The sequence below is a fragment of the Bemisia tabaci genome, chromosome 6, assembly GCF_918797505.1.
Source record: "Bemisia tabaci chromosome 6, PGI_BMITA_v3".
Classification (NCBI taxonomy): domain Eukaryota; kingdom Metazoa; phylum Arthropoda; class Insecta; order Hemiptera; family Aleyrodidae; genus Bemisia; species Bemisia tabaci.
Genome location: NC_092798.1, coordinates 606,171 through 631,295, shown reverse-complemented (window position 1 = coordinate 631,295; position 25,125 = coordinate 606,171). Strand labels below are relative to the sequence as shown.

General features: G+C 37.4%; 1 protein-coding gene across 11 annotated transcripts in view; it reads left to right on the top strand.

The window, feature by feature from the left end:
* The window catches only part of Arf6 (ADP-ribosylation factor 6), a 48,400-nt gene extending 23,517 nt beyond the window's left edge, over positions 1 to 24,883 (top strand). For 2 of the 11 annotated variants that reach the window (XM_019046713.2, XM_072301995.1), the window contains exons 2-7: positions 10,915 to 11,090; positions 11,865 to 11,958; positions 14,903 to 15,006; positions 16,087 to 16,285; positions 17,518 to 17,727; positions 20,750 to 24,883. In XM_019046713.2, the coding sequence (XP_018902258.1) occupies positions 11,877 to 11,958; positions 14,903 to 15,006; positions 16,087 to 16,285; positions 17,518 to 17,660 (528 nt within the window). In that variant the 5' untranslated portion in view covers positions 10,915 to 11,090; positions 11,865 to 11,876 and the 3' untranslated portion in view covers positions 17,661 to 17,727; positions 20,750 to 24,883. The other 9 variants (XM_019046708.2, XM_019046711.2, XM_072301993.1 and 6 more) reach the window with 9 other exon arrangements.
* Positions 24,884 to 25,125: the final 242 nt, after the last annotated feature.

The following is a 25,125-nucleotide window of genomic DNA, read 5'->3' as shown; positions in this document are numbered from 1 at the left end:
CACAATGGGATGTCCCGTGACGTCATCCAGGAGCACAACCGCAGGAAAATTGCCCGACTGGTCACGAACATCGGATGATGTTGTTATTTTCACAGCATTTTCATCAAAATCTGAAACCTAAAACTTGAAGGCTTTACTGAAGACACAACTGTTACAGGGCTACACCTAAGATCTACCAAACATAAGGTCAAGTCTACCAGTCTAGAAAATAGAAAAATCGTGAAAACTATAATCGGACCGCAATTTGAAGAGAAGACAGGAAATTCTCCATAGCGAGTCATAGTCCACTGACAGTCGTGCAATTGCAGGCAATATCAAGCAATATTAATAATTAACCCTGGGAAGTCCGGAAGCGTTTTAGATGGTCTTCCTCTTGATGCGCCAGTATTATACTTACCCTATTCAGGTGCTATACATAAAAGGGACAAAAATATCGGCGCCAATACTTGCGCTGATATTCTCAGGAACCTCTCAAATTGTCCTCTTATTTCCTTTTCACCCAACTTTTCTCGACACCGCACCGCACTGAGAAGAATTTTCCAGTTAACAATACCCGGCCGAGAACTTTCGTTGAGTCAATCGGACATTTTTTCAAAGTGACAGGACGTCTCTTCGAAATAACAGACATACCTTTCGAAACAGGGAGATTTGCTGTTGACTCAACATACTCGTCCGAGAATTATCAATTGGAATTTATATTCATCCAACTGAAACTTTTTCTCGAGCGAAGGAGGTCTGCGCAGGTCAGTTACACGCCTCGCAAGCCTTTTAAATTCTGCCAACGAATTCTCAGGCCTTGTCTCCACGAGCCGTTTCACGAGATTTGTCCCAGGGAAAAATCCCACTTACGAAGTTGGGAAAAATATTGAGTTAATCAATATTTTTCCCAGTACCAAGTATGGTACTTGCACTCCTAGGACTCACTGAGAGAAGAAGAAGAAGTGAAAACGAATTGTGCGATATTTTATTCATTACTACATTGTTCATGTTTGTTTAATTAAAATAATGTGTCTAATTGTCAATTGAGTGCAATTATCATTTTAATACCGGTTAAATACTCGACTTTAACTAATTTATCTTCCCGCGCAAACTAGTCGCAGGACTGTATGAGCCCCGTCCCGTGGAGACGGTAACTGGAGAAAATCCCGAAGTTTCAATCCTGCGATTCGAATTTGGGACAAATCCCATGAAAACGTCCCGTGGAGACAAGGCATCACAGGGAACAACGAATCCAACATCCAACGATTATTTTAAGTTTTGATTGCCGAACTTTCGTCCTCTCAAGTATAATACACAATTAATTTTTTTCGAAAGAAAATTTGAAGTTGCTCGCCCTTGTGCGACGACGCTTCGGTCGTGAGCGCGGGAACCTAACCTAACTTTTCGACTTCGTCTCATTCACGAGACCACGTTGTCAACGCTGCACTCTGCTCTTACTACTACGTTACTTTTCCTCTTAGTCTTCTCGCCTGGATCGGGTTCAGGATGTGGATTTTGGGCACCTACGTCAACAACATTCTGGCTATTATCTTAGGGATTCTCTTATTGGACATCGTATACGGTTAGCGGTGTTGTCTGTAAGTCGCTTGTCATCTTATTTTTCCCGAATATACGTCCGTCTTTGGTCTTGAGGAAAAGCTTAAATAAAAATTAAAGAGGTATCTGCCATCAAGAAAACATGCAGATTCACTATTTTATGTTCTAAGACTTGTGGAAGACATCGTCAAAATTTTGCTGGAAAACAAATTGTCGAAAGTTGAAGAGATGTACTTAGCCTGTAGTCAATTGCATAATGCTATTTTTTTTTTGCCGACTTTGAAGTTTTTGAAAATTCGTTGTTTGGTTTATTGTGAAAATGAATTAATTTCAGAGTTTCGCAATCTATTTGAGGTTTTCGCAAGGAAACGAAAATTCGGGGTTGTTTTAAAGGTTCAGGCGTCGATCCAGTACTCTGGAAAAAAAAAAACACATTGGATCTAGAGTCCAGACTCTTAAAAACATCGACAAGAAAAAGTTCTCTTGATTCAATCAGAATCTAGCTTAAATCAAGAACCAAGCCTCCGAATTTAAGCGGATTTCGTTTTGATTCAAGCAAAAATTCGATTGAATCAAGAGTATTTTTTCTTGTCAATGTTTTCAAGAGTCTGGACTCTAGATCCAATGTGTTTTTTTCCCAGTGTATATTTTAAGACTTTCATTCAGTCCGTATTTACGACCGGTAATTTTAATGCTTGGCTCTCATCTTGATGTGAGACATCATTTTAATATTAGAAATTGATAAATTTAATAGAAATAAATAAATAAAACCTGTGCGTGATCAGGTAATTTTCTTTTCTGCGAATGTTTCCTTGCCCGCATAATGATTCCTAAAGGGTGCCATTTTTATTCGCAGAGACTTTCATACGAATCGAATCATCGCAACTCTTTATTTTTAAGACGGAATACTTACAACATTTTTTTCATCGAGTATAGCTCTGAGCCTCCGTGGAAAGTAATTTGTTCAGTAATCTACCAATTTGATCTGAACCACAGTGATAATATTGGGCTACAAAAACAATTAATCATAATGAATCATGGTTCGTGAAAGTGGACCTGAAGTCTCTTTTTATATCATTAGTCGATTTCATCGATTTTGAGTGGAATTAGTCAACGACTACCCGATTAGAAAAAATGTAAACTCTCTAGACAGTGCGATTTTGTTTATATTATCTCTTTCCGTTTTGAGACCTTTCTGACTTGAGCTCTTGATTCTGGTGTTTCTATCGGCCATTAAATAAAAATAAATAAAAAAAATCCAATGCCCCAACCTTCCGTTAGCTCACATCATGTTGCCCATGAATCAGCCTTATTACCCTTTTCCCATCCAGGTGGCCATTTTTAATTTCATGCAGCGGCATTTAAATAGAGCTCAGGCCTTCGCTATTTTGGCAAGTACAGTCACCGTTTGTTTTTACATTATGATGATCACCTAGCCCTCTGGCTTTCCTGACTGTGCCTCAACCCTCTAAAGATATCGAGGTGCACTTTCAATAGAACTTTCTGTGTTAGCCGAATCTAACTCAAAGGTATTCTTGTTTTTCGGGTTCGTCAGATTTTCTTGGAAGGATCCGAGACTTTCCCATCGTTCGAAGTTCTAGCCGAAGCGTCCAAGCCACTCGAGGAGCCATGGGGTTCTTTTCTTGGCTGGCCGTCCTCTCCGTTTTCCATTTAATGCTGTTCGCCGCAGTCCCAACTGCTGTTGCTCTGTACGACATTTACTCCGTTAATTTTGTAAGTTATTCAAACACAAGCCCGTTTTTCGCACAAAAAAGAATAATTATTCCATTTGAGGTTCAGAAAACTATTCTTTTATAATCAAAATAGTAGAGACACTAGGGACAGTAGATTAACTGTACCGCGTTAAGCAAAAAGGAACCAAGCCACATCAGCTGTTGCCAAATTTAAGTGGGCACTTTGATTTTTTACGTGAAAACGGTTGTGCGGATTTTTGTGCTAATTGTAGTGAATTTTCTGCATGGTACGAAGCAACTTCCTTAACATTTTCAAAGGAATCTGCACAAACGTTTTCTTGTAAAAAATTAAATTGCCCGGTTAAATTTGGCAGTAGCTGATGTAGCTTGGTTCCTTTCTGCTCAATGCGCGCGGTCCAATTCTACTTCCGAGGCCTGACCACTCAAAGTCAAGGGCGCAGATAGTTCCAAAACTTGGACCGCTTGCTCTGCCGTGCTAAGGAAGAACGCCGTATGAGCCTTCGGACGTTGCCATATTTTCTTCGATAAAAACCCAATTTTCTAGGAAAATTGTGGATATTTTTCTTCAATTTTTTCCGACAATTTAGTTCGCAATCTAATCTAAAGCGTATGAAAATTTTACAGCGAAAAGAGCATAATTTTCTTCAAAAATAAACGTTTCATCCGGGGCAATTTGGCAACTCTTGGATGTTCATACGGCGTTTTTCCTTAGCACGGCCGGTCCGGCGTTTTTGCCTTTTGGCTTGTTCCCGATTCTCCACACAGGCAAACGCTGCATTTTAAGGCACAACAACACACATACACACAGACCAAGTACACAACCAAGAAAGCCTACAGGGGGAAAATAGCAATAAAGGTAGCACCACTGCACCAGTGCTGGGGCTGGATAGAGAACAAAGATTCTGTGCTAATCTTCGTCCTTATCACTCTCGGTATCGAGTCCCCGAGGACGATCAGGCCAGGACCCTGTTGATGGAGCTTTAAAATAGGTTGCCACTGTTTTGTATTAAACGATCTGCCTTTCTGTTGTAACACATCTAAAATGTAGGTATAATGGTATATTACTCAACTCCCCAGCATTTTTGACACCACCACCCCCCTCCCCCTCGTGACGCTTTTGTGACGTAGGTCCCTATCCTCTAACACCTAAAAAACAAAATGGTGTAACGCTTTCCTCAACAACACCCCCCCCCCTCCCGGTCCAGAGCGTTACGTAATTTAGAGACGGGTACGAGTAGTTGAATTTTCACTCTTCAAATTATTGTCTTCGAAGTGAGGCGCGAGGAGCTGATGTGGCAACCATGGGTTGATGGTGGATCCGCGGAAGCGCTGAAAAACTGCGGGGCTTTCCGTGCATGGAGTGACTCCCACACTTTGGCGCTCTTTGGATTTTGGCCTGTTATTCGGATCCCCGGACTCCGAAACCGGGAGCCGGGAGCACCCCGCGTTTGTGTTTTTGTTATTCCAACCGGGGTCGTTGTCGCCCGTTCGTTTCTCGCTCCTAGAGCCAGAGCCATACCAACTTGATCCTGTATTTCCTGCTCACCGCCGCCGCCCGTTGCCCACCGCCCAAGTGCATAGTCAACGCTCAAAAGTGAAAACTATTTCCGCCCATTCCCAATTCATGCTTTCCGTTTCGTCACCCACCGCGCCGGCTGGTATCCTCTAACACTAGAGGAAAAGCACTGGAAAAACGGTTTAGTGCTTTCGTCTCGAGAGCTACGTCAAATTAGAGTATCTTTGAAGGGAGAGTATGGGCAACTCGATTTTTCAAGCTCTTAGGGCCCAAAACAATCGTATTTCTGAGGTGGGTCAACAGTTCTGCCGGAAAAAATTATGAGATCTCTGACACACGTAATAATGTTCATGGGGCTAATTTGTATATTTGTGGGATTTTTCAAAAAAAAATTAGCATGCTTATGTCACGAGAGTATTAAACGGTCAAAACTTTTGCCACTAAGAATCCAGAGAATTTGGCTGTGTGTGGAAAAAACTGTGTCAGACGTTCCAAAAAAAATTGATCTTTCTTTGTCTTTTGATTGACCTACCAGAAATGAGCGCAGAAACCCATCTGTATGGCTTTCATTTTGACCTGTTTTGGTCTTCATCCAATAACATCACGTAATCTTTCAAGCCTCCGCGGCAATCTGAATACACAGTTTAATCGATGTAATCACTGATTTTAATCATCAGTTCAAATGTTTTCCGTGTTCTGGAAGACCACACAGATCATCTCATTCCATCTCCTTTTTTACAATCTTTCCTCTTTTTATACACGGATGTTGTGCTCTTTTTTTTGTCCTTGTTCATCGACCGTGTTAACTTGATTCGAAGATTTAAAGTTGAACTTAACTAGTTGAACTTGATTCGAAGACTCGAAGCGCCTCTTGTGTAACGTAACCATATTAAACGAGGGAGTTCCATGTTACACAGTCGTCGCGTCGCATCCTGTAGTTTTGTCAAGTGACCGACAGCGGACATCGGCCTTATCTTTCGTGAACGGGCATCTGTAGGAGTATAGCGCCAACTTCCGTCCAGCTTTTTCTACGTTAAGTTCACTTAAAAATGGCTCTAGAAGCACTGTTGAATGTTCTTCAATTTTGTGTCGATTGCCTCTTTTTCGACTTGACGCTCATAGGGATCGGTGTCTATTACTTGTACCAACACAAGAAAGTCTGAAGCGGCCCCCAACCCACCCTGGTAACTTTCGAAACTTGAATTTTTTCGCTTATCGCCCACACTGCCGTGCTAAGGGAGAACGCCGTATGAACATTCGAGAGTTGCCAAATTTCCTCTCAAAAAATAGTTATTAATGGGTATTTTTCTTTGAAATTTTCAGGAACTTTAGGTGAAATCGCGAACAAAATGATCTGAAAAATTGAAGGAAAAATATTGACAAATTTTCCAGAATTCGTGATTTACCAGAGGAAATTTGGCAACGCCTGAAGGTTCATACGGCGTTCTTCCTTAGCACGCAGCTGACAATTTGATGATTTTATTGCCTCTATATTGCGAGGCGGTATGAGTGACGTGGCGTGCTTTGCGATAAATCGATTGATCTGCTATTTAAGCCTGTTGAAAAAATATCGATAAACCGGATGTTCGCAACGAACACCTCAATAATCGACATTTTACGTTGGCTTCAAATTGAGAAATATCGATAATCGATCATTGACGCCTCGTCACTGGGCGATATGGGTCGATCTCACGGTGAATTCTCAGATCACAGGTTTATCTTGCACCGAGAAGGAGAGGAATGAGACTTATTGTTGGTTCAGCACTGAGAAAGAAATGTTGCGTTGAGAACTTGTGAAAAATGATAACAAATTATCATTTTTCGCTGATTCTATGACATGTACAAGTAGCTTTATTTTTAGCGGCAGAGAAATCCAGTTGATTTTTTCTCACCCTGCAAGACTCCCCGTAAACGCTAGGAAGGGGCGAAGAAAGCGGGGGATAGGCTGAGACGGTAGAGAGGCCTCCTTAAAATTCAAATGTAGGTAAAGGCGGTGGAATTCATTATGCAAGTTCACGCTTGCGATCGGTTGAGAACCTACGCGCGGTGCATAGTGCATGGTGCAAGGTGCATGGCGGCTGCAACAACAAGTGCAGTCGCTAATAATTGGCCTATTTTTCCAGGTGGCCCGCCTGCTTTTTTAGATCCAACCCGTGATTCGTTATTAACATCGTAGTTATTCTCGCAGTGGCGTGGCGTGCTTTGCGATGTATCGATTAATCTGCCATTTAAACCTATGGCAAAGTATCGATAAACAGGGTGTTCACATCGAACACCTTAATAATCGATTCTTTACCATAGTTTCAAGTAGAGAAATATCGAAAATCGATCATTCACCCCTTGCCACTGTATCCTCGTGGTCTGACCCAGTTAAGCGTGAGAAACCGAACCATATTTTGAGGAGGTGAGAATAATTGAAAGGTGAAGGAAATATTGAATTTGGAAAAATCGGAGCTAGAACTTTTTTTCTCACAGATGGTCGTCCGAATTTCGAGCTTTTTCCCCTCTTTTTCAACCGATTTGGCTTGGTTCCTTCCGCTTGCATTGGATCAAATTTTCTTTTACCAAGCTTGCTGCAGGTTTTAAGGAAAGTTCATTAGTTTTCTAGGTGAGCTTTCAAAGCTCAAAAGAACCAAAAATTTAGCCGAGCTGTAACTTTTTGAGGTATGATTTGCTTTTTAGCCTATTTTTTATACCCGAATGCTTTACTTACCGCAGCAGAAGGTTGGAAAAGTTACCAATCATCACCATATATAATTCCGTAAGCCTTTTCTTTGCGTCGAAATTCAGCGCGAACCGCCGGGCCGATCCGTGCGCGGGTGGTACCGGCTCGACGGTCCCGGTCCCCCGACGGCGGGAAAAATATAGGGATCGGCCGGCGTGCCCGGCCCCCCTCGCCCCCTCGGCAAAAACGGTTGTCCCGTTGGTCCCGTTGGGAGGTGCGCGATTTTTCGTTATTTATTATCCTAAACGCGAGTTCGAAGCGCCAAATACGGTGCGGTAGGCGTCAAACTTATATCAGCGCCTGCAAGACTACTGGAATACTTCACGCATTGCGCCAAATGACTCGACACTCGACCGCGCTCCGCGCTCAGTTCCCTGGCTTGCGCAACGCTAAAATTGCCGCAAAACTAGGACCACGCGTCCTTCTTTGGACGGCCCCTGCCGGTTTGTACCACAATTAAAGGCAAATATGTATCTTAATTGCAACGATTCAGAACTCGGACGATGTTTAAGTGGTGCAGGGAATCTGAAACTTGATTCGCGTAGAATTAATTTTGGTTTAACACAAAGAAAACAGAACGAACGAAAATATCACGTCGAAATTTTCGACGCTTTGATTTGAGATCATTTAGAAAACTGCAAGGAAACTCTTCAGAAAAAGTGTGTGTAGCTTTTTAAAAACCGTGATCGAAAAAAAACATAAAAAGTGGTGCATACCGTTGGAATCAGAGATAAATACGCTTTCATTCGCGTCCACCCGTCGGCCTTTGAATCCATTCATCTCTGAAATAACTTGAACATGGTTGTTCTGCTATTTTTTACGTGTAGTTTCTTTTTCAGTGGTTGGCGGCCGCGTAGCGGCCACAGGCCCCTAGTTCCTTTTCTAAATTCGAATAACACTCCGGATTATTGGTAGTTTTTTCGGCTTTTTTTTTTCATACAGTGTGTGTATGATTGACGTAAAATGATAGCTTCAGGTCAATTTGTCCTTGATAGGCATAGTCCACAAGTTAAATAAAATTTACGATAGTTGAAAATCTGCAACCTTTTCCCTCTTAAATAATGTGCAAAGAAAAATTGGCTGGGCCTAAAATAGATGTTTTAAAGTGTTTGTAGCTCTAAAGCTTTTAAAGGGTTTTAATTTTGAGAGGTAAATTTGGCGCACGTGATTTGGAGCTGCTCGGCGGGTAGTCTAAACTTGACGGATGTCCCCGTGAGCGAATTGGCTCCTTATCGCATAGCTGTTGCAGCGGCCGCGGCGCATATGTAATTACGCCAATTAATTACCTTGTTTATGGGTTGATTGGCACTTCTCACTGTTTGACGACCCGACCGATGCACCCACACAGGAATATTTCATTCGTCGCTCTTCGAAGAAACATTGAACTTCTCCCATCAATGATTTATACTCGGAACGGGTTTCGATCGTTGATTTCTCTTTGTTTCTCTCTTCCAGTATTTTTCTTCCTCTTTACCCATGTTGATGCTTTTTTCAGTGACAATTTTTCGTCATTCACCTAATATTTTACATATGTTATCAAAACTCATGTCATTCATGTCTTTAAAATCCAATTTAAAGCTCCGCGATTGCACTAAAAATGCGAATGTGATACCAAAAAATGGTTTAAGGTACAACTCACAACGGCGCAAAATCTCTGGCTGATTTTATGTTTCGGAATAATATTACAAAACATAATATAAGAGATATCTTTCCTCTCTCCAAGTGTCGTGCAAAAATCAACCCAAGATACGTCAATTTTTTAATCTGGTTTTTTCTTTTTTTTTGAAATGACTGAGTTTCAAGTTACAAAAATATTGGGATAACGCTTACGAGGCAACCCTCAACTGACTCTTCGCCAATCTATTTCCAAGTATCTAAGTATCAAGTCTCTATCTAAGTATTTTACCTGAGGCATGATGGATTCGGTCACCAGGAAACGTTGGTTGTATTTCGTAGGAATTTTTGTTTTGGCCATCGCACGTGTTGCGATTCCGATAAAAATTTTGAGATTATTCGCTGGTCTCTGATTCGTGGTCGTGTGGACACGTATAATTCCGTAAAGCTCTATTTTTCGGTTTTTTTTTTTTTTTTTTTTTTTTTTTTTTTTTTTAAATTCTCATTTTGGCACGCTAGTCGCCGCAGTTCTTGTAAGTCCTTACAGCCACTGCAATTAACTGTTGGTATGTTGGCGATGAGCGTGAACTTACTGAAATCTTGTCCGCCCATGCACTCAACTGGAGGAATCGAAGGGACCAGGATCGTTCTACCGTGCTAAGGAAGAACGCCGTATGAGCCTTCGGGCGTCGCCTAATTTCCTCCGGCAAATCACTTATTTTCAGGAAATTTTTTGAATATTTTTCTACCAATTTCTCAGTTAATATTGTTAGTAATTTGATCTAAAACGTCCAAAAATTTCAACGAAAAATATTCTTAATTTTCCTCAAAAATAAACATTTTATCGAAGGAAATTCGGCAACTCTCGAACGTTCATACGGCGTTCTTCCTTAGCGTGGCAGCGTTGATCTGGAGATCTGGCTCAACGTAACCGAGTATTTCTCCTACACACAAGTTTATGTAACTCGACCATTAACACACGTATGTGAGCTGTGAGCCGTTCCGAACGGATCCCCGCTATTTTGCGCCTTGAATCATTGATGAGACACCCGCAGTTGCAGCTAGCTTAATTTCCTCCCTTTGAATCTGTTCCTTCCTCCAAGGAATTGTTTAAATAATTCAAGGGATGGATTTCAATTCTTTTTTCTTGGGATTGTCTGCCTTGCGGTCCTTCATCTCTGTAATTTGTCCTTTCTATCTTTTGTTTGTAGCTCTTCAGACAGTTCCGGAGCTCGACCTATAATCGATAATCGTTTCAAGTTCGTGGCTTAGAAAACATGTTTTGAAAAAACGTTTTCACTCTACCATATTCTCTACTCTCGTTTCTTAGAAGGAGGAATGTAATACTTTCATCCCAAGATTCCAAAATTGACCGAAACTACTCAATTTTTTACAAAAATGTATCTGTGCAATTTTTGTCCAAAATTTGTCTGATTTTTGTTTGAAATCAGGAGCAAAATCAGCGAAATTTTTAGTTAGACTAGTCCAATATTTTTCTGGTACCTAAAACTGCAATTTGCAAGAGGAAATTCGTCAACATTGAAATTTAGCTACGTTCTTTCGTAAAAGAAACGTTGATATGTGCAATTTATCCTTTTGAATACTTTGACGATGGTTTGATCCAACTTTACAAATATCGCTCTCGTGAAATTTTCTCTCTATGCACCAAAAGAACTAGCTTTGTCCCAGCATCCTGTGTCTACTTCCCATTTTTCAAAACTGAATACAACTGATAACCATAAGAGCATCTAGTGTAGTATTAAATTCAACGGAACTGATTTTTCCTTTGCTTTTTGTTTATGTTACAGGAATAGATCGAGGACATTGTGAGCTTATATCCTGCAGATGATTCAAGAATAAAAGCAGTCATTAATGCAGCCATGGGAGTGTGTGATTGCAAATGCTAAATGAAGGATTTAGCAACATACCCTCAACCGCCTGATATCTATGCCTTCCATTACCTTAGCATTCTGCTTTTTCTAGGGTAGGTACATTCTCTTCCTTGGTGTTTTCTAAATTGGAAAAACAGTTTCCTTTGCCTAAGTAAAATTTTTCATTGGGTTTAAGTCATTATTTTTTTTCGTTTGGTCTTCATGATAATGGCATCTCATTCTTCTCCTTAATTTTATCCGCTCTCAGTATAGTCTTAAAAATTTCTGCATTTAAGTGCCCCAAACGAAGCTTTTAGAGTGCTTGTATCATAGAAAAAGCAGTAAGTACCATTTTTGGCATACTCAAATTTCAATTTCCAAATGGAATATGTGAGATTATTTATGTCCAATTGTTTTTTGATTGAAAATTTTATGCCCTAGAATTTTTTCACCGAAAGATAAAGTAAGGTGAATTACAGTGGTTTCATGCGGGAACTGATCATCAGGCGCTGCATGTGTTTTTTTTAAAACACAAATGAATCGGTCAGTTACAAAAGGGCTCAAGCGCCAGATATCAAAGTATGGAAAAAACAGTAGAAACTGTATGAACCAACACGTTTTAAATTGCAGATTAATTGATAATGTGATTAATTAATTCATCGCTCTAATATTTTAGAGCTCTGAGATTTATAAGAGGTCAATTAAAACGGTTATCACCATTTTTCTTGAATTCCTATTTTTAACGCTTGAGCCCTTTTGTAACTGACCAATTCAATTTTGTAGTAGGTAATCGCATTTTTTTGGTGCTCCTGGCCCTATGACCTTTTTTAAGCTAGTAATTTACAACGTTTTATTAATCTCTATGTTAATTGTTATTCTTTCCACAGAAGAACAGTAAGATGGGCAAGCTATTGTCAAAAATATTCGGCAACAAGGAAATGAGAATACTCATGTTAGGTCTTGATGCAGCCGGCAAAACAAGTATCCTTCACAAACTTCATATTTTGTAGCCAGTCTCAAATATTTATCTCTTCTCTCTTTTTTCTTCAGTTTAATTTGCTCTTCTTTTTTCAAATGCTTGACTTCCATGTTTCCCTTTAATTATCCAGTGCTCCTTTGCTAAATGAGTTACAATAGAGTACTTTTACCTCCAGCTTCTCACTCCCAAGGAGCAAGAAAAAACTCGATGTATTTACTTACTTTTTAGTATGTATGTGAATTATACTTTTTATGATGGCAAAGTTATTGTCGTTTTATCTCCACTCTCATTCATCACCATATAGGTTTTTACAGGTCTAAGAACGGAGACAAATTGAGATGAATGACGTCTCGTTTCAAGGAACCTGTTCTTATTTTGGCTGTTAATCTAGCTGAGACATAAAACTCCTGTAACCTTCGAAACGGATGCAACCACCATCAATGAAGATTTTCCATTAATTATTATAAAGCCTCTTAAAGGTCATTAAAACCGAAAGCTTAAAGTAGGGGTGCTGAAGCGTCCAGCCGCCTCTTTTCAGAAAATTTTAAATTTTTTAAATTTTATTGTGATATTTTTTTTTGTCTAGTCATGTTGGTGTCCCTCATGCGCTTTTTCTATGCGTATGAAAGCAACTGTTTCCATTTTAAAACAAATTCCGATACGAGCGGTGGTGAAACCTAAGAAAATGACTAAGTAAAATAAATTGTACGGAAAGTAAATCATGGGTGAAATCAAAGTAATAAGAAGTTCGATGGACTTAATATTTGTGTTCATACTATCGACTCACAAATGAGTTGAATGTGAATATTTAAAATAAAAATAGTAGAAACTCCTTAGCACGTTAAATAGTTATTCGGTAGATTAAATAGCTGGTGGATTAGTTCAATTATTCTGAGTGGAACAATGGGCCGGAGCCCAAAATGTGTCTGCTGTAATATTGAGTTGAGGTGCAAAAGAGTTTTTATTATTTTTATTTCAAAGTTCCACCGTTAATTTCTCTTGTTTTTTACTCTGACCTAGTACAAGTGAGTTGCGTGATTGTTTGATTCATTAGTTGGGCGTTGAAATAATTTCAATCATAATGAAAATGCCATTAAGTTTAAATGAGGAGAAGGGTTGAGTATATTTAAATAAAAATAAATAAGAATAAAAAAAAGACAATTAAAATAATGGACAGATGAATGGATAATCTTATGAATTCATTGCATTACATAATGCCCAATTTGCCCTGGCAAGTTAACAAAGAACAATAATTGAAGTGACTAATTAGCAATACAGGATTTGATGTAATCATTAATGTCCATTATGTTCAGTGAAAATGGAATTTAATATCTGTCAAATACTTCTCCAGCTTTGAAAGAATATGAAAGTAAATAAGACAGAACTCACAATCTTATCTCACCGGTTCGCTGTCTGCTGTCACCAAATACTAGCATACAAATGTTGCACTTATATAATAGGGCTCACGATTGCAATTGCTTCATTGGAGCGCAAGGCAGCCTTTTCTCTTGGTAAAAATTGTGCCTGACGAAATAAGCACGCTTTTGCTAAAAATTCTAGAAACTAACCCAAGATCAAGCATAGTTGGACAGACTACTGACATAAGTATGAAGGAATTAATTCCGCAGCTTGATTCTTTGAATTGCTGCCAATGAAGCAATTCAATTGACGAGTTAAGAATTTTGTCATGTACATTACCTGGAGGGGAGCATAATTTTGCCAGTGAATAAGGGGGCGATTGACAAAGTAACGCTCCTCTCTCATGATTCCATGTGAGTAATTAGGTGACTTATCAATAGGACTGCTTCGTTTCCATTGAGTCACAGAATCAGACTGATGGTTAGTATCAATCAATACACAGTAATACTTTTGATTTTAAACCTCAAATTCATCATCCTTTTAAGCCTCTTGAATGAATTTTCTCACACTATTTTATTGCAATTATTTTATTGAATTTTATTGCACTATTGTCACTAGAGAATCACATCTGCCTGTGGTTACGCGTGCACCTGCTCACATGCTGCACTGACCGTAGATGCTGACTCTGTGCTCAAAGCCGAGACAAGTCTCAAGTTTAGCGAACATTATCACTGCTAGTTAGCATGCCTATTGAACGGCCCTTTTTAGAGCCACCTGTTGAGCACCTAATGGTTTAACATTTTTGGAGATAGATTTGGAATTAAATACAGATACACCAATCGTACCAAGTTTTTTGGAAAGGACTCGAACCACCCTTTAGAAAGTACTAGATTGGAAAGGACTAAACCCACCTTTTGAAAATAATTAAATTTAGACTAGTTTTGAGCTTGAATACCTAGTCATCAATTTTTCTTATCGAAAATTCAAAGTCAAGATGAAATATTTTGTGTACTAAATTAAGTGTTAAAATGTATTCCCACACTAAGTCTCAGAGAGGAAGAGGACTTCAAACCGCTGTCTAAGACTCAACTTGATAGTAATCGGTTTCTGTCTGCCAAACCTGGTTCAATTATGGAATTATATGCTAAAGCTTAAGTTGAGCATCAAAGATGAACAGAGATTTACTGGATTGATTTCTGACTGAAGCAGGTTAAAAGTTGACGTTAATTACAAATAATAAATAGAGAATAGCCAGTTTCTAAAAACCGGTGGTATCAATGAAAACTATTCTCTTGGCAAGAAATTCTCCATCTGTAAGGAGGGGCCTATTTTTAGAGATCTTTTTACTAACGCTTATTGGAAGGCAGGCTTTATATTTTATATCTGTCAAGTTATTTTAGTCATTTTAATTCGTTTATCTTTAAGATTCTAATTTCTGACATTTTCTGCTTCATCTTTCATCTTTTGCCTTCATTTATTGCTAGTAAATTTTAAGATTTTCCAACTTGTCTTTCGTTTGTATTTTATCTCAGTCTTGAATTTTTTGTTGTTGAAAGTTATCTGTTTTCCTTAACAATGTTTCTCCAGCAATTTTGTATAGATTGAAAGTTGGGCAATCCGTCAACACAATACCCACAGTAGGATTCAATGTCGAGACAGTGACTTATAAAAATGTTAAATTTAATGTATGGGTAAGTATTTCCTCCTGTTTTTCTCTTCCATAATAACCTTGCTTTTTTTAGGTAGGTAACTTGAAATTATTTAAACATTGCTTACTCTGTAAAATTGAAAAATTCAAGCAGGGTAGTTATTATTTGGTGATTTGATGAGAAAAAATTCTAGTGCACTAAGCTGTAAGCAGGCTTTACTCGTTCAGACTACAGTCAAAGCGGCCTCTTTAATTCACAATAAAAGAACGTGCATTTAAGCGGTAGTACCTGGTTTTAAGCCGTACCTGGTTTTAAGCTGTACCAGGTTTTAAGCTGTACCTGAGCTGAAGTGTCTCTCTTATTTCTAATCTATCCAGCTGTAAAAAGTCCGACTTGCCGTCGTAATTTTCATCAATTGAATATTTTTCTAATGTATTTTTCACCATCTTGCCAGATACCAAAAAATCTCCTCTTCTCATCTAATTCCAAGGCTGCTAGGTTTAAAAATTTGGATGAAAGTATAAGATTACAATTTTTGACATTCCTCGAATTGATGAAATATTTAGATATTGACGCCCAAAGTAAAGAACAGCATATCTCCATTCCGATGTCTAAAAATTTCTGCTCCTTTTTCATTTCTTGGAAGAAAATCAAACCAATTGCATAGCTTGAAATATGTACTGAATATTCCTCTAACAGAGAAGGAAAGTCAAGTAAATTTTCAATAAGATATTTTTAACTAGTTTTTCAAAGGAAAAATAAAGCATGATAGGAAGTCTACAATGTTGCAAACGGAGATACATGGTCTTGCTCTTTGACCATCAATATACTTTTGGTTAAGTCCTTGAAATACTCTTAGACCACAAACGAAACTTACCAACAATTTTGTAGATCTTTAAAAATTGGAAAAATAGCAAGACCTTGAAGAGACAAAAATGACAAAGTCAAAAGTACAACATTTTTTTGATAAACACAATCTCCTACCCTTTTTTTTACTTTATTTTTTTTTGTATTTTTTTTCCCAAGTCTTTTCAGTGTATGTTAATTAGAGACTCCAGTTGTGATCTAGTAGCATTTTTTTATGTTAATCCTTAACTAATTCAATTGACCTTGTGCCAACAGGACGTCGGTGGACAAGACAAGATAAGGCCCCTTTGGCGGCATTACTATACAGGAACGCACGGATTAATATTTGTCGTAGACTGTGCCGATAGAGATAGAATAGATGAAGCACGACAAGAATTGCATAGGATTATTAACGACCGAGAAATGAGGGATGCAATTATCCTCATTTTCGCCAACAAACAAGACTTACCAAATGGTCAGTACACTCTTCCGCTTTTTGCAAGCTTTTCTTTTTCTAGCTGTTGTTGTTAATAGTTCTATACTTCATACATACATATCAAGCCGCTACCTCAGCGCACTAGAGCGCTCTGCAACTCCAAATCGCCATCGGAATCGATCCTCCCACAAATCATCAGGCAGATTACACCGTCTGATCTCTCCCTATACTTCATCCTTTGTTAAATTTTTGGCCTAAAGGTGACGAAAATAGAAAATAAAATAACACAGTTGTGAGGGGTTGATTCTGCATAACTTGGTGCAAAAAAGCACCCATAAATTCCAATAAATTACGCTAAGGCAGTGTTTATAAGTCAGAGAACACTACATCGTAAATCTGAGAAAAATGCAGTCAAGTACTTAAATTATTGCCAGCCTAAGAAACTATTCATATGAAATACTGATAAAGCTAAAGAGAAGGCAAACGATGGCCTCATATTTTGACACATTGTTCTCTAGAGTATCAGAAAATCCAACATTAGTTATTTGTCGAATGATTATTAGCAACAAGAACTATTAAAAGCAGATGCATGTTACTGTAAATCTCTTAAGATCATTGGTGTCTGAGGGATATTTTAAAGTTTTCCACCCTCTCCTTAACACTGAAATTTTCTCTAAGTTCCATAAGTAAGGAAGAAAAAGCTCCTTTTTTCTATTTGATGTCTTTTCCTATCGTTTTGTTTTTATCAGATTTTCTCTCTTATTTTCTTGAACCACTTGGTGGCATTCTAGCTCAGCATTTCGTCACCATTTTGTTTCTCTAGAATACTCAAGATTTCAAGATTTCAAATTTTAAAATATTTTTTTATACCCTTCAACTTGAATAATTTTGTCATATTTCTGAGCTTGTGAATATAAACAATGTGATCCTCAAGTAGTTCGAACTTAAATTAAAAGTTGATCAATTGCTAAAATGTTTCATTTTATGCATCAAGACAATTTGTATGTTTGAAGTTACACCCAACTATTTCCATTAAAGTGTGGATTGTACTACCTAATCTGTGGACACATTCTACAAGATGAAGGGATTTTTATTTACTTATTTTTGTTTTTATTTCTTTACTTTTAATTTAAAAAGGTTGAATCAACTGATCAGTGAACCATCAAATCAATTCCTTTTTGTCACAAATTATTTGTATCATTTTAACCTAATTTTTCTTGTGATTGAAGTATGATTAAATCTAATTGCCCTTTCTATGATGAATATTTCAGCAATGAAGCCTCATGAAATTCAAGAAAAATTAGGATTAACTAGAATGCGAGATCGAAACTGGTACGTGCAGCCATCTTGTGCAACGACGGGAGACGGCCTCTACGAAGGACTGACGTGGCTCACAAGCAATCATAAAATTTGAGAAGTTGTTTTCAGTATACTCCCTGCCTGTAATATACTCATGTTTAGTCATTGATTAACATTAACAGGTAATTTTTTTTTGGTCATTCATTAATTTTTCCCCCGGTCATTCTCCTTGCATTTCTCCTGCATATTTGTACTACGCAGAGATACGAGACCCTCCAGTGGCCTCTTGGCGACAGGTGGAAGCTTTTACTTTCGGAGATTCAACACCTCCTTAAAGATAATTATAAGGGAGCAATAGTCATCATTTTTTTCTCAGCTGTTGACCTACCTACATGGTGGATGATGAGCTTCGAGTGACGTCATGAGTCAAACAAATTTTCCAAACTTTGGTTTGTTTTACAAAACAAACCTACCAACACGTTGTTTACCATCAACTAAGTAGGTAGGTCAACAGTTGAATGTTGAAGTCCTGAAAGTAAAAGCGTCCACCATTGCCATGAGCCTAGTGAAGGGTCTCTTATCTTTGATACTGTGCTAGCAAATGCATCTCAGTCATAGTACGTTGGGATTAGAATTTTTAGATCTTTATTTCCATTCAGATGCATTTTGCAGATTAAAATAAAGTATACGTGTATCAACTGGAAATTTTTTTGGTACCTTGGAGACTAGTCAAAAGACGTAAAGACTTAAGGGTGAAAAATTGAATGTCTAGGGCCTGCATTTAATGAAAAAAAAAAAAACAAAAAAAAACCAAACAAAGAAAGTGACTCTTAAAATATGGGAGACCATGATAGTATCAAGCTTTCACATGGAAAAGTCAAGTTCTTCTCTGTGAATTTACAAGAAATGTTTGTAAATACTTAACACGCCAGAAGAGGATCCCGCGGGTTGGTGACGCTGGCTTCTCTCTATTTAAACCTGTATTGAATGATCAATTCTTATCGGAGCGCCTGACCTTTCTGAAAAGTGGAGAATCTCTGTATTCCTATAGTGTAAGTCTTTATGGAGAGAAAACAATGTTGCCAACTTGCTGGATTTGCCAATGTTACACACTCAACATTGAGAGGATTTTCAGGGGTGCAGAAAGTTTTCTATTGACTAATAGCAGGAGAAATGCGGCACCTCCAAAAATGAAAAAAAGTGGACGTCTTTTTGTGAAGGAAATCATGAAACGAGTTCATTTTTTCAGAAAAAAACTACTAAGCTCATTACTTTTGGCAAAGAAAACTGTGATATGCTGTTTTTCTGGAAAGATAATTGTAAAACGCGCTCCTCTGTGAAAAGAGAATAGCAAAGTGCGCAGTCTTATGTAGACAGAAATTTGAAGGCTATCTCTAAAACTTTGAAAAGAAAGAACTCTCAGTACCTCTGGGGGCTTAGGAGAGAGAGGAAAAGGTCTGCATTTTTCGCAATAAATAACTTCATCAAACATTAATTTCCTAAGAAATATGAGAATTTTCAGTGGGAATGCATCAAATTTGTACTATAAATTTTCAAAACTTTCTGCAGCCTCCTGTTCGACAATGAGTGAGGTAAATTTGCTTGAAGTGTTTCAAAATTTTGCTGGAGTCTCAACCCAAGAAATTTTAAAAAAGAATAAATACAGAAAGACTGTGGGAACTACAGAGGGTTAGCGGTGACAGGAACGATAAGTAAAATTTATGGAAAAGTGTTGAAAGCGAAGATCGAAGAGGAGTGGGACCCCGTTCGAGGCGGAGGAGCAAGCAGGTTTTAGGGCTGGTCGGTCTACCGCTGATCATCTGTTCTGTGTTACCCAGTTAACCTGAAAAGAAGAGAATTGTTGGCCAGGAGCTTCATTTAGTGTTTTTGGATATTGAAAAGGCTTATGATAGTATTCCTCTTGTGAAACTCTGGGAAGTCCAAGAAGAAACTGGTTTTAGTAAAGGACTTATTGGGGAGTCAAGCAGTTTTATCGGGGGGCTTTTGCTAGAATTAAGTGCCAAGGAAGGCTTTCAGACGGTTTTTTTTGTCACCAAGGGGCTTAAGCAGGGATGTTGTCTGTCACCGACGCTGTTTAAGATATATCTAGAGCACGTTCTGAAGGAATGGAAAAGAAAGTGTGCCGGCATGGGCGTCCCTCTAAATGACCAAGAAACACTGTTCACGCTATGCTTTGCTGACGACCAGGTAGTCATAAGTCAAGATCACGATGACGCGGAGTATATGACCCGGAAGTTGGTGGAGGAGTACCGCAAATGGGGCCTCGAGGTTAGTGTCCGTAAGACAAAAAAGATGTCAGTCGGAGGTGCTCAGCAAAGCATAGTCCTGGAGGATGGTCAACATATAGAAAGTTGCGAACAATACAAGTACCTGGGGGTGAACCTGACTTCGGATGGGAAGCTGGATCAGGCCATTCGGGACCGTAATCTTCTAGGAAGGAAAGCCATCGCCATGCTTAATGGGATCCTTTGGGACCAAAGGATTTCCAAAGACAACAAGAAGAGGATTTATAACTCGGTTGTCAAGCCTATTATCACCTATGGCAGTGAAGTGTGGCAGTTGAAGAAGCGGACCCAAGAAATGCTCAAGGCGACCGAGATGGATTTCTGGCGAAGATCGGCTGGAATCTCGAGGAGAGAACGTGTCAGGAATGAACGTGTCCGAGAGATAATGGGCGTTGAGGGGACGATTGTGCACGATATCATGACCAAGCAATTGGTATGGTATGGGCATGTGCAGAGAATGGCTGATACCAGGTTGCCGAAGAAGGTGTTGGAGTGGGTCCCACCAGGTAGGCGACGGAGAGGGCGTCCAGCCAAACGGTGGGTAGAGGGCATCCATGAAGAGATGGAGAGATGCCACCTTCCAGAGGATCTCTACCATGACAGATTCCTGTGGAGAATAGGCGTCGCAGAGCGCCCTAGCGCGCCGTAAAAGCGGCTCATACATACATACATAAATACAGAAAGAAAGAATGATAAAAGGAAAAAAAAAAAAAAAAACCTTGAAAAAAAGTCACCGAATAAATTTTTGAATGGCTCTGTATTGTCTTTTAACGTTTTTAAGTCAGACAAAAGTAGTCTCTACTGCTTTAAAATCTCTATATATTTCTCTCCAATTGTATGATCGTTAGTGAAAGGTGCTCATGCTGATTTGTCATGAAATTTGTTTTGTTTGTTTCAGTTTGCACTTAAAAAATGCTTTCTTCGTAAATGTGTTCAATGAATCCGAGACTGACTTGGCCAGATATTTCTGCACATCAATGATTTCTTTTCGTTTTTTTCCTCGATCCTTTTCCAGTGAAATGAGGAATTTTTACTCGAGCTATAGTTTTCCATTTTTCCTAACTAGAATTATTTTGTAAATAGAATAATCTTAAACTAAGTTCTCGCTCCTCTTTTTTTACCTCTTTATTTATTTACATAGCATAATTTCCCCTTGGCAATAGTTCAAGGAGCAACTAACGTTCACATTAATGCAATTATGCAGTCCTCTGTCACTGTCCTCGTTCCATTTTTAGTCCAATTAATTTAAATAAATACCAATCTGAAATTATCATCTCAAGTTTCACAGCTTGTATGATCTAATTCCAATTCGAAGCAATAAATTTTGTTACAAATGTTTGTTAAGCAGAACAGAGTCTTTTAGACTGCAGAAGAATCAGGGTACGCCATGGAAAATGAACCCTAAAAATATTCTAGAAATTCCTCTTTTCAATGGCCATCTTTTTGAAAACTCGTAACTTAATTTAAGAAGTTGCAAACACCCCGTTATGTTTTATTTTTTAAATTTAAAATTATTCCACACTATTCCCTGTTTTTCCTTGCTGTGTGATAAGTATTCTCAGAAAATTTCAAGCAATAAAATTGGTTCTTTTTCTTTTAACCATTGAAAGAAATATGTGACATTTCAAGATGCAAGCTTTTTGGTACATATGTTTAGTTCCTTGTTTTCAGAGTTTAGCCATTGATTTTACTTTCAGTTATGTTAACTCGGGAACCAGTTTCTTTTTAAGAAAGTTCGAATAGAGGCTTCGTTTCCACGGGTTTTTTGATGAAGACAAATGTTTTTACACGCATACTGTACTAAATTAAGGTGGCACCCTTCAAATATGATGATTTTCAAAATTACATTATTTGGTTTTAGTGCCTGTTTTATTTCCAAAGGTTAAGATTTCTGATGTCAATTCTACTGTTTTCTATCTTCGAAGCAGATCTTATGAAGCCAATTTTTTTTTCTTTCTTTCTTTATTTTTTTAAAACTCTGTAGTAATTTGTCCCAAGCTCTTTCGTTCTAAATACCTACCTCTTTTTTGGTAATGAAAGTTTTAAAAATTAAATATTAATTTTTATTACATATACTCTCCCAAAGTCTTTTCAAACCATTAAATTCCTCAAATGAAGATTTGGGACTTTATGCTGGGAAATGAATACATAGTGACATATTTCAAAACCCAGTCCGCCGAACTTGTATCTGCATTTTATCTGTAGATATCATCCTTTTGAAAATAGGTCTAGGCTTCTCAGACCTCCAAGTTGTTACCTATTTTATTTTCATCATCATGTAGAGACTATTTTAGGCTTTTGGAATTGCTTGTGACTAAATCCTCTCAGGAACATAGGTAATTTCTAAGTGGAATGAATCAGTAGTTTGGAAGATTGCACAATATTGTAGTTTGGAGATGTCTGTCGATGAAAGGAACCAAGCCAAAATTTTGAAGGCAGAAATTGGATGACCAAGCTCTGAAAAAATAAAAGAAAGTACTTCAAATTGTGATGTTTTTAAATCATTTATCGTGTAATTTTTAAATGTTTCTCATTTTGCATTCGGCGAATTTCCCATCAATTTTTATATTCAGGCTTGAAATAAAATACTTGAAAATTTTAGCAGCCAAGTTGTACGATGCAAGCTTTTTTCTGGAAAGGAAGAAATGAAAGTGGAAATTCTAGAACATTTGAGTTTAAAGATCTGGAGTGTTTCCCAAAAATATTTTTCAGGAAAAATGAATCAACCAAGGTCAAGGTTATCCTATTGATAATTTAATTTCAATACAAATTTACTCTCAAAGGAAATGCTAACAGCGATCTACTTTGTCTCCACCCTGAAAAGCAGAAATATCTGCAAAAGCAAGTCTTGCTGAAGCAAATGTCCAATAAATAAATGGGTAACCTATAACTGAAACGTTCCCGACATCTTTGAATTGAATGTATTTTCATCTTCTCTCTCAATACCAAAATCTTTCGAGAGGTCCATTCATTTTTTTTTTAAAATAATTTTTTCTATAAATTGTTACTAGTGTTAACTATTTGCTATTACTTACAGGAACTACGATAACGATTATTATAATTTTATCCATACTTATCCATAAGATGTCGTTATCTCCAACCCTTAACCCTTCATCAAAACCCTTAGTTTTAAAATTTCAAGATGATAAATGAAATCTTTTCACACATTTTTGTAATTCCTTTTGAGTCCCAGACTGTACGCATCTTTGTTTTTGTTTTAAATTATCTCTTTTTCATGAACTTCATCTTCTACATTTCATTTGTAACGGAACATTCCTTTGACTTTATTTTTTTTTAGTCTACAGAACTTGGAAACAGTTGTTTCAACTTGATTGTTTTGGTATCCATCCTCTCACAAATAGTACATATGTAATTATGTAACATGATTAGTTTCACTATCGTCACACCATCAATGAGTAAAGTTTACTTTTTAATAGGGTTTTCTCAGCTTTTAAACTGTCATTCCAGAAGATAGGCATCAATTTTACAGAATAACAAAGTTAAGCACTTCTCTCTCTCATGAAAAAATGAAGTGATTAACTCAAAAGCAAGGAACTGCAAGTTTTTATTTTGATTTTGAAGCTAATTTCGTTTTAATGATGATAAAGGAGTATTAATTTTTTGTATGCCTGATTTTTCAATTGTAAATTTTGACAGTCTGGTTGCTCGTGAATTCCTCATGACAATTTCATTTTGAAACGAAGAAAGTATGATGTTAAAAAATAGTTTCTTTTTCTAATCATGGAAGCCTTTGTAAGTCTTTACTCTTCCTTTCATGTCCCTTATGTGCAGTGGCGTGGCGTGAATTGCGATATATCGATTGTTGTGCCATTTAAACCCATGAAAAAAGATCGATTATCAGGGTGTTCGCAGCGAACACTTTAGTAATCGATTCTTTACCATAGCTTCAAATGGCGAGATATCGATAATCGATTATTCACGCCACGCCACTGCTTATGTGTTATATGTACTTGCTTTTATTCAAAGTGAAGATATACATTTTTGGCTTCGAATATTTTCATTGCAAACTCAGCAAAAAATTTTATCTCCATGCCATCAAAATTGTATTCTTTTTACATACCTCAAGTATTAAGACTCATGAGCGCTCTTATTAAAACTTTTCTTGCTAAAAATCTCAATTGAATTGAAAATTATAAAATCCTGTATCTTCGTCAAATTTTCTTTTTCGCAAATAAAATGAATCCTCAAATCCTCTGATTTTTGAAGAAAAATGTCATGAACTTTACTCTATTCATGGTGGAATACTGGACTTTTTACATTTCCATGTTTTCTTCTCTTGGGTTAAGGGTTAAGCATTTTCATTTTTGGCGGCAGTTGAACGGAAAGGCTGCCCTTTCTATCCATGACAAAATAATGTCAGGCTAAACGTCCAAGTAATTCTGGTCAGAACATTGGAACCTGATTTTTAAAATGTGATTCAATGCTATTGTGTACTCGACTTGATGAAGTTGGAATAACTTGCAATTAGATCACTTTGTAATTTTTTTTTCTCGTTGATTTTCACGTTGCTTGCCTTTGATCGTACGAATGTTTATTTGAGGAAGAATTAGATTACAGTAGTCTCAGAATTAGTTGAAGCATTACCTTCAGAAAATATTATCTCTCAAGTATGGTATTTCTCGTATTTTAAACATGCACAAAGTTAGTTTTTGGCCAATACGACTACTTTTTTAAACGTCATTGTGATTTTAAAATTGAAGATATGCCCTTAGCGTTCAGTTTGTAACATACTCTAATTTAATTCTGTTTTTGTTTTTCCTCCGTGTAAATTGTTAAAGTTACTGCTATCATCATTATTTTATTTACTACACCTTTTATTTATTCAGTTTAGGTTATTTATTTTGATCAAATATTTTGTATAGTCCAAAATAAGTGTATAAATTCATTTTCTCCTTTTTTTATTATTATTTATTTATTTCCGCTGATTAAATGGTACGTACTTATAAGTGTATGTTGTCATAACAAAATTTAAATCAATAAAGTAGGTCAATTTTTTTCTTTTTCCTAAAAATTTTTCAGAGAAGTTTTAAGTCAACTTTTTTCCCTGAAAATGCAAAGCAGTGAAAAATTCCTGTTCAACTTTAAACCTTTACCCAATTAATAGGTAAATAAAACAAATGCATGACTTCAAATTACGATTTATGAATCAGGAGAAAAGCAATCATTAGCAGCGGTCCTGATCATGGACAAGTGCAATAATATCTCTAACCTAGTTTTATAGCTAGTTTCCATCCACTGCTCCTTCTTCTTTTT